Source organism: Scophthalmus maximus, chromosome 10 (genome assembly GCF_022379125.1).
Source record: "Scophthalmus maximus strain ysfricsl-2021 chromosome 10, ASM2237912v1, whole genome shotgun sequence".
NCBI classification, from domain to species: Eukaryota; Metazoa; Chordata; class Actinopteri; order Pleuronectiformes; family Scophthalmidae; genus Scophthalmus; species Scophthalmus maximus.
This window is the reverse complement of record NC_061524.1, coordinates 20,367,940-20,377,948: the sequence shown is the minus strand read 5'-3', so window position 1 is coordinate 20,377,948 and position 10,009 is coordinate 20,367,940. Positions and strand designations below refer to the sequence as shown.

Sequence of the window (10,009 nt, the reverse complement as noted above, 5' to 3'; positions counted from 1 at the left end):
AAGTGTGTGCGTATACCTGACAGAATGATGGTGTCACATCAAGCCTTTGATCCTTTGAACTTCAGAGTTCTAAAAGTGTTGTTCAAGTTATCAGGGTAACCATGTTTAATATATATATATATATATATATGAATAAATAACAGACAGACAATATCGGCCTAAGATTCAGGCAACTTATGTTGAATTATTGAGCAGAAAAAATTCTTGATGAAAGACTTTGAACGTTTATTCCAGTTTGTACAAAATACATAATGACCAAACTTTATAGTTCTAATACTTGTCAAACCTACTTTTCCTAAACTTGAACATTTTGTTTTCAACAATCCTGCCCTTTTTACACATCATCACACGTGACACTGATCATTACGCAGCTACACACAAAACCTTTTTTTAAATTACATTAATGTCTTATTCCATCATTGTGCCACCCTGCGACGTACAGCTGTTACTGGTGGAAGTCGCTGACGCCATGAGATGTAGACGTCTTGGTTGGTCGTTGACTCCTCCTGCTGTTGCGTCCTACTCAGCCTGGATCTTGGTGAGGATCTCAGGGTTGGTTGCTTTCAGGATCCTCTGTCTCGACGTTGGCCTCTTTCAGAGCCTGGAGATGATCGATCAGCTCCAACTTCCAGGTCCACTCCTTCTGTAGCTTAGCTTGAACAGACTCTCCCAGTCTTGAGAGATCATTATTCTTCTTAATCTCTGTCTCCAGGTCAGTAGAGAGTCTGGCTGCTTCTCTTTGAAGAGCTCTATTGAGGTTCTTCTCATACTGGAGCTTGTAATTGAGGTCGAAGTTGGATTTTTGCAGGCCCACAAATTCGTGAAGGTGGGCCACCTGAACTGCATTGCACTGTTTTGCCTCCAGAAGTTCCTGCTGATGGTAGTGGTGTTGTTTCTCCATCTGGTCTATCGTCTCCAGGCTCCAGTTCCGCTCCGTCTGCAGCTCTGACGACAGTTGCTCAACCTGCTCTGACAGAGACTTGTTCTTTTCAGTCTCCATGTCCAACATGGTGGTGAGTTCACTGACCATCACATCAAGGTGAGCCTCTCCAGCTGCGTTGAACCATTTCTGCTTCTCTTTGGTCTTCATTCCCAGCTCAGTGGTGAGCTCACTGACCCTCTTAGCCTGACTCGCAAGATCTTGTTCTGCCTGCTCGAGTTCAGCCTTCAACAGGTCATCGGAGTCATGCACTTCCACATCCACCATGTCGAACCACGCTATCGAATTGCTGTCCATTGTTAACTTGTTAACTATTCCTGGATCCTTGTTGACATATGTCTGACGCTTTCTGTTGCTCCAGTCTGTACGCCACCTGCTGAGTGAAGTTCAGAATGCAGTGTGACAGTGTGTTCGGGCGACAGAATGATGATGTCACAGCATGCCTTTGATCCTTTGAACTTCACCATAAAGTAAAATGATAAATATAAATATAATATAAATATACAGGACCACAGCTTCTTACCCAGTAACTCCCACATGGACATGATCCCCGTTACACCGGGTTAAATCTGATCCCCGTTACACCAGGTTTAATCTGAGCCACATTACTTACAACAGGTTTAATCTGATCCACGTTACACCAGGTTTAATTTGAACCACATTGCTTACACCAGGTTTAATCTGATCCACGTTACACCAGGTTTAATCTGATCCACGTTACACCAGGTTTAATCTGAGCCACATTACTTACACCAGGTTTAATCTGAGCCACATTAGTTACACCAGGTTTAATCTGAGCCACGTTACACCAGGTTTAATCTGATCCCCGTTACACCAGGTTTAATCTGATCCCCGTTACACCAGGTTTAATCTGAGCCACATTACTTACACCAGGTTTAATCTGAGCCACATTACTTACACCAGGTTAAATCTGATCCCCGTTACACCAGGTTTAATCTGAGCCACATTACTTACACCAGGTTTAATCTGATCCACGTTACACCAGGTTTAATTTGAACCACATTACTTACACCAGGTTTAATCTGATCCACGTTACACCAGGTTTAATCTGAGCCACATTACTTACTCCAGGTTTAATCTGAGCCACATTAGTTACACCAGGTTTAATCTGAGCCACGTTACACCAGGTTTAATCTGAGCCACGTTACACCAGGTTTAATCTGATCCACACTATTTAAACCAGGTTTTATCTGAGCCACATAGCGCCAGGACACAGAGTTACACAATGACAAGTTTTCATCCTGTTAATGGAACAAATAAATAAGTATTATCCATTTAAGGAAGCAGATATTCAATAACTCAGGGGGACCTTTGAATATAGATTCTTTTTTTCTTTGCGTCTAATTTAAAATTCCTTTCAATGATTCATGTCCGAAGTGTTTAACATTATTCATAAAAACTAAAACAAAGCAGTGCATCACGGACTTTTCCTCCGTAGTTCAACGTCACCGAATCCCCCAGTGCTGGAGGCGCCCAGCAGAGGTCGATGTGTGTGAACGCAACATGGGAGAACAACCTGAGCCGACCTCCACCTGGACACGTGATGATACAACGCCGCTTCGTAGTGAAGAGGAATAAAAATCGTAATCAAACTCAGTTACAAAGCCAGGATGCTTTGAGGATTTAATTTGTCGTTTTGTAAAACAGTCAGTTCAGCTAAAATTAAAAAAATATCTGAATCAATCAAAAAATCAAAACAAAAAAATGTGAGCACAATGAAATCACTGTCATTCAACAGGATCCATCCAAACCTGAGGACAACTGAAGACGAACATTGACGTGCAGGAACAGGAGTCGTACAGATTTTCGGAGAATCAGCATGTTGTTAAAAAGTGTGAACTGTTCCTTGAAGCGAGGATCACAACAGGTTTGACTGTGGCTCTGGTTTGGAGCTGGACTTCCTTCCTCTGAGATCAAAATGAAACCGGGCAGCCATGCTTGTCTCACTGTTTCCGATCAAAACTGTTTTCCGACAGATATCTGCTGAAGCTAATCAGCACAGATCAATCAGAGCGCCCCTTCCTTGCTGGTCATGTGTTTACAGCGCCACACAGTCGCCCTCAGCCACCGTGACTATGCCCCGACACTACCTCCATTCGCTCTGAAGTTCAGCTCAGCTCTTGCAGCTGGAAGCGTCTGTCTACATCTCGTCGGCGTGTCCCGGTTTGGCCGGATCGCGGCTTCCTCTTCCTGCCGCTGACCTCCGGCCGAGGTCCGGCGGTTCAGTCTGCCCGGCAACAAGAGCTGAGCCGTTTCCTTTATGGCTCCCCTCCCGGGCCGTACCATCAACACCTGGGTGTACAGGGTCTTCTATTGGCTCTCGGGGGTGGGCCGCAGCCCCCTGCGGGCGTCCTGATTGGCTGGCATCAGCAGCAGGTGGTGACATGGAGTCGGGCTGAGCAGCCGGACTCTCGACCTCGTCTGTTGCCGGCTGGGACGAGGACGAGGACGAGGACGAGGACGGGTCCGTCAGGATGTTTCTGGACATAACTGGAAAGATAGAAGAAGAACATTGCACTTAAAAGTCTGTTGTCTCCTTTGGACGCGGACGGCAGTGACGTCGGGTCGGGAGAATCTCAATTATCTCTAATTATAACGCCACTTCGCCGTCACGTGAAACCTTTCTCTCACGTTCAAATATTTCCACTCAAACGGGGAAGTTCACGGGAGTCGTGCAAAATGTCTACTCGTGACTTAGCACTGTCAGACTGATTTCCTGCTGGTTTTCACATTTCTAAACTTCACCAGAAAGTCAATAAAATTCTCAGATTAGTCTCAAAGAAGAAGAAGAAGAATTAATTATATTTTTATAGACGTGGCTCATTCTGCGTGACAGTGGATTAAAAAAAAACACCGTCAGGAAGTGATAAAGGTACAAACCTCCGACTGGTCTGTAGTCGTCGTCCACAGACGTGTTGCGGCGGAACGGACTGAAACTTGGCATGATGATCAGACCCAGAGAGACCAGGATGATCTGACAGAACACACACACACACACACACCTCTTCTTTGGTAACAGTCCGACAATGGTTGTGTATTTTGATATTTTTTTTCTGTACTCTTTGTTAGTATGTTGTACTCACCTGTTAAAGATGACAGACAGACAGACAGACAGACACACACACACACACACACACACACACACACACACACACAGTGTGTTTCCTACCAGTAAGCAGGTGCTGGTCTGGGCTCCCTTGCTGACCGTCTGTTTGATCAGAGACTGAAGCCGTCGCAGCTGAGACAGCAGAGACCTGGAAAACCAGTCACAGTCCGGTTACATCAACTTTATGCGTCGTCCCGTCAAAGGCCCAGATCGCCAGACGTATGGTGCGTTGGCGCCGAACGCGACTTTGAGCGACGCGAGAGTCGAGTCCACGTGGTCGGCCTGTCGTTGAACTGACGACAGAGTCAGAGTCGGGCCAGCAGTCTTTAGTCCCCCTGCTACCAGTCTTTACCCTGGGCTACGCTAAACACCTCCTGACTCCAGAGGACACGTTAGGTTAATATTCATCTGAACATCTCACACCAAACCATTTTGTGGTGCGATGACATCACATACAAAGTCAATTAAAAAAGACGCAAATTTCAGGCGGATAGCGCAAAGATGCATAAAAACAATTATGCAATAAACCCCATAAGCTTGTTGTTTTTTTGTTTTTTTACACTCATCTACTCTTTTGCTTGCTGTCTGACAAAACCTTACAGAACTAAGAAGAATAGAAAGAGGGGATGGGGTTGAGAATTGTGTGATTGGAAAGTAAAACAGAAGAAAAAAAACGACTTTGTACTGATTTGCTGTATGTCATTGGCAGCAATAAAATACTAGGACAAAAAAACAACAACCTCATAAGCAATTAATCTGGTGGCCTCCCCCGGTTGACATTTATAAACGACCCAGGAAGAGTCCAACTATCTGACCGACACGTTAACGACTCGATAAGTCCGTTTATCAGGTGGTACATCTGAATCGACAACAAAAGAAGACGACAGCGCCCTCTGCTGCTCGGCTTCACTCGCCACCTCAACGAGATCCCTGAGGGTCAATCGACAGCCACCGACCGGACGGAGAAGAAAACTGAAAGGGTCCGATTTTGAAATCATCTGCGAGACGTCTCAATAATCAATGGTGACGAGGCGATCGTACATGTTGTGTTTCTCCAGCTGCTCCACGGTCCTCTGCAGCTCCTTGTTCTGTGCTGAGCACGCTGCCGCCCTGTTGAGAACACACACACACACACACACACTTGTGATGTGACCTGTGGTTTGTCACTATGCTATTTCTAATTTTACCACTTTTGAAAAGACCATGTGTCAAAAACGACATTCACAACAAGTCTTTGTCTGGGGGTTTCTTGTTGAACGCACTTCTGTTCCAATCGAAACCCTTGATGAATATAATTAAGATTAAAGAATGTTTTATTACAGACATGTTGCAGGGATCACTGGTGTGATTGTCTGCATCAAAGGGTTCAATTGTGAAGTATATTTTTGATAATAGTTCAATAGTATAGTTCGGTCTAAGTGTCACGGGCTTAAAGGAGCAGGACCCAAATGAAGGTAAGAAGGTAAGAAGAGTATTTAATAACCAAGGTAACAAACGTAAAATAGAATTCCTGAAATTCAGTTATGGCTTTTGGTTTTGGTGTTGCCACCCTGAGATTTTCAGCCGCCCCATCTTGCCCCCCAACGTCTTCACGTCTTCTTTTTCCTTGACTAGATCTTGAGGAGCGATCGAGCGCCGATTCTCTACGAACGTTCATATTGTGTAACGCATGAATCCGTCAAACGGCCGTTGGTCGCATACCTGCTCTCCAGTCCGTCCACGTACTCCTTCCTCCGGCGGCGGCTGTCCTGAGCGGACTGCTTGTTGCGGATTTTCCTCCGAACTTTCTTCAAGACTCGTTCCTCGGCCTGCAAACAATATAAAGGTTTGATCAAAATCCGTCGATTACTTCGATCATAGTCGAATTTGATATACGGTTAATTGAGCTGCCGAATTACCGTCACTGAAAGTTTCGCTGTAATTGCTTGATATTCATAAAAAATAATTTGAAAAAATGAATGAATCATTGAATATTGGGGTCGAACAGACTGACTCGTCGGACCTTGGTGAGAGGAAGGTTGTTGGGCAGAGAAACTCCTTCCTGGTTCAGCAGCTTCTGCTCCTCCTCCGTCAGCTGGAGATCCGGGTTCAGCTGCAACAGTAGAAGAAGAAGAATCAGACCTCACAGCTCCGACCGTCACGTGAACCAAACGCCCGTCAGACAGGAAGTCTCACCAGGTCGTCGTCGGTGCTCAGAGGGGCGGCGACCAGCGGCAGCTCGCTCACGATGCACGAGTCTGAAAACAACATCTGGGAACTCCACTCGTCTGTGGACGACAGGAAGTGAAGGAGACGCACGATCAGTCACTGTATATAAAGACGATCAGTCACTGTATATAAAGATGATCAGTGACTGTATATAAAGATGATCAGTGACTGTATATAAAGACGATCGGTGACTGTATATAAAGACGATCGGTGACTGTATATAAAGATGATCAGTGACTGTATATAAAGACGATCACTGACTGTATATAAAGACGATCAGAGACTGTATATGAAGACGATCACTGACTGTATATAAAGACGATTAGTGACTGTATATAAAGATGATCACTGACTGTATATAAAGACGATCAGTGACTGTATATAAAGATGATCACTGACTGTATATAAAGACGATCACTGACTGTATATAAAGACGATCACTGACTGTATATAAAGACGATCACTGACTGTATATAAAGACGATCACTGCCTGTATATAAAGACGATCACTGACTGTATATAAAGACGACGATCACTGACTGTATATAAAGACGATCACTGCCTGTATATAAAGACGATCACTGACTGTATATAAAGACGATCACTGACTGTATATAAAGACGATCAGTGACTGTATATAAAGACGATCGGTGACTGTATATGAAGACGATCACTGACTGTATATAAAGACGATCACTGACTGTATATAAAGACGATCAGTGACTGTATATAAAGACGATCACTGACTGTATATAAAGACGATCACTGACTGTATATAAAGACGATCACTGACTGTATATAAAGACGATCAGTGACTGTATATAAAGACGATCAGTGACTGTATATGAAGACGATCACTGACTGTATATAAAGACGATCACTGACTGTATATAAAGACGATCAGTGACTGTATATAAAGACGATCGGTGACTGTATATAAAGACGATCACTGACTGTATATAAAGACGATCAGTGACTGTATATAAAGACGATCGGTGACTGTATATAAGGATGAGGACACGTCTCCACCATCTTGTGCTGGTGACGTCAAGTGCAGTAGTGATCGTGGAGCGGAGCTGTGCTGTCAAGTCCCCGCCCACACACATGCTCCGGACCAATCGTGAGTCAGTGTCAGCTGTCAATCACGACGTCTCAGCCGCGTTTTCATATCATCAAATAACTCATGAGAAGCAAAGTGATCAGAGACATGAACACGTGAACAAACATCAGTGATAAGAACCGTGTCCTCACCAAGCTCTATGGAGATGACGTTCTCTCGTCCAGGTTCAGCCTTCACACCTCGCAGCCCGCTGATGTCATAAACCACCTGGTAGACGGTCGCCTCTGTCGCCACGGCGACGGGACTCTCGACGACTGGCTCCTCAGAGACGCCGCTGTCGCTCTCAGACGAGGGGTCCGCTGGCGGTCCGTTGGGAAACACCTCGTTCGGATCGACGGCGTGCAGCACGTCCTCCGACTCGCTGTCGCAATTTGCCGTCGCCTGAGACGGATCGTCAGCGGAGAGCATTTCAGAAAATATTTGACACTTTTAAACTTTTGATAAAAAAAAAAACGGGCTGCAAATCGTTAACTCACACAGTCGGGGTCCACCGCCCAGTCCTGCAGGGGTTTCTCCGAGCCGCCGTAGACCAGCTCAGAGCAGGAGAGCGGAGCGTCCAGCTGCCAGCTGTCTGCCGCCACGCCGCCGCCGAGAAACAACAGCTCGCCGCTCTCTGCATCCATCGCCTGAAGAACACATTCACAAAACACGTGTGTGATTTCTGAGAGTGAAGTGAGAGAAAGTAAACAAACCCTGGCGACGCAAGACAGAAGGAGGATATCCTGGTGGAGACACACACACACACACACACACACACACACACACACACACACAGGACCAGTCTGACTGAATAGAAACCTGATAAGCTGCTAAACGTGTTTCCAGTTTTCTTTCTCTGCTTTCAGACGTTATTCAGGTTCTCACACCATTGTACTGTACTGCGATGTATTGTACTTTAATGGACTCAGTACTGTAATGTAATGAACAGTACCTCAAAGTACAGTATATTACAGGACAATACATTTTGCTCCTAACAGTACATTAAAGTACAGTACATTACAGTACCCAGTACATTATAGTACAGTATAGTACATTTAGTCAAGTATTGTACTTTAGTACAACGCTTTCAAAATCCGTGACACTTTGTACAATGCAGAGTGAAGTGTTGCACTTTTTTACGGAGCCACATTTGGGACATTTTTTTTAAAAATATAATTATAAAGTTCTTCATTCTTGTTCGCTCAGAAACAAGTGAACATGTGTTATTTTTTTAAATCCATTCTTTTTTTTAATTAATTTACGTCAGGTCAATTTTAAGTTTATAAAAACAGACAAAGCTATTAGAACCCCTGAATCTCTGTACCACTATGACTTTTTTTTCTTACAAATTGATTTATGATTTCTGTCTATATTCTGATCCCCTAGTGTTTATTTGTTGTGGTTGTATGTGTTTTATGTTTACCACCGATTTATTTCAGATTTAATAAAGAGTAAATGTGTTCAAATTAAAGCTGCTCAGTCTTTAGTTTGATTGAGAAACAATCGACAACGTGAAGCTGATCAAACTGTTTGTGTTTAACCAGCTGTCAGTTCACAGGCCTGGTCCTTGTCCTGGTCCTGGTCCGGTACCTGGTCCTGTTCCTGGTCCTGGTCCTGTTCCTGTTCCTGGTCCTGGTCCTGGTCCTGGTCCTGTTCCTGGTCCTGGTCCTGTTCCTGTTCCTGGTCCGGTACCTGGTCCTGGTCCTGGTCCTGGTCCTGGTCCTGGTCCGGTACCTGGTCCTGGTCCGGTACCTGGTCCTGGTCCTGGTCCTGTTCCTGTTCCTGTTCCTGGTCCTGGTCCTGGTCGGGTACCTGGTCCTGGTCCTGGTCCTGGTCCGGTACCTGGTCCTGGCGGAACCGGATCAACGGGAGCAAAGTTCCCCGGGAACACTCCCTGTGTGAGCGGGCAGGTGGTTCTGGTCTCACGGTCTCCGGTTCTCCATCGCGGAGCGGCCTCCTCTGCGGCCGACGGCACCGACAATCTGCTGCTCTCCTCCGGGACCAGCGTCAGGCGAGAAACCGACCGACCGGCCGCTGCGTGTCCGCGTCCGGGTCCAACTTCCACGACGAGTCGGAGTCGGAGCGTCGGACCCGCCCCTTCCCTGCCCTCTGATTGGTTATGTTCAGACAGGAAGTATGGTGATTGGATAAGATTAGGATAAAATGAGAGGGTGCGCCAATCAGAGGCCGGGAAGGGATTCGACCTCCTCCTGCACTTCCTCCTCCTTCTTCTTCTTCTTCTTCTTCGTCTGAATCTCAAATCAAAAATGTCCGTGTGTTTTTCTAAATAGACGGAACAGCTCATCTAACCCTCGATTACAACACACAGATATAGAACGAATGTAAATATTAACATGTGATAAATAAATTGTGGCTCTAAAAACGTTCCGTTTGTAAAGTTATTGATCCAAAAAAAGTCAGAATCTGTGATTATTTAAAGTTACAGTGTGTAATATTTAGAGGAACTTATTCACAGAAATTGAACATTTTGTCCACAACTGTGTTCATTTAACCAATAGCTCACGACAGGTCGTGGTATACGCTCATTATTCCACAGTTAGGGGGCGTTGTTCGGCGACCCCCTTAACTGTGGTATAATGAGCGTATATCAGTGACTGAGGTAAAGACTCAATAC

At 45.2% G+C, this 10,009-nt stretch overlaps 1 protein-coding gene across 2 annotated transcripts; it reads right to left on the bottom strand.

Moving 5' to 3' along the window:
- Positions 1–201: 201 nt before the first annotated feature.
- On the bottom strand, positions 202–9,458 carry creb3l4 (cAMP responsive element binding protein 3-like 4). Of its 2 annotated transcripts, none has more exons than XM_047335095.1 (11): positions 9,067–9,458; positions 7,872–8,021; positions 7,527–7,776; positions 6,243–6,334; positions 6,070–6,159; positions 5,769–5,875; positions 5,109–5,177; positions 4,131–4,215; positions 3,842–3,935; positions 1,464–3,451; positions 202–1,316 (listed from the first exon to the last, which is right to left on the bottom strand). In XM_047335095.1, the coding sequence occupies exons 2-10, from the start codon at positions 8,016–8,018 to the stop codon at positions 3,102–3,104; spliced, it is 1,284 nt and encodes a 427-aa protein (XP_047191051.1). In that variant the 5' UTR covers positions 8,019–8,021; positions 9,067–9,458; the 3' UTR covers positions 202–1,316; positions 1,464–3,101. The 2 variants fall into 2 exon arrangements, with proteins under 2 accessions (XP_047191051.1, XP_047191052.1); XM_047335096.1 differs by lacking the exon at positions 9,067–9,458 and adding an exon at positions 8,965–9,021.
- Between the last annotated feature and the right edge of the window lie 551 nt (positions 9,459–10,009).

What these genes read in the sequence shown, in the direction of transcription:
- creb3l4 (XM_047335095.1), bottom strand. Translation starts at nt 8,018, where the DNA reads ATGGATGCAGAGAGCGGCGAGCTGTTGTTTCTCGGCGGCGGCGTGGCG. An exon ending in TGAGCACCGACGACGACCTG is followed by an intron (nt 6,160 to 6,242) that starts GTGAGACTTCCT and finishes CTACTGTTGCAG; the next exon opens with CTGAACCCGGATCTCCAGCT. An exon ending in CAGCTGGAGAAACACAACAT is followed by an intron (nt 4,216 to 5,108) that starts GTACGATCGCCT and finishes CTGGTTTTCCAG; the next exon opens with GTCTCTGCTGTCTCAGCTGC.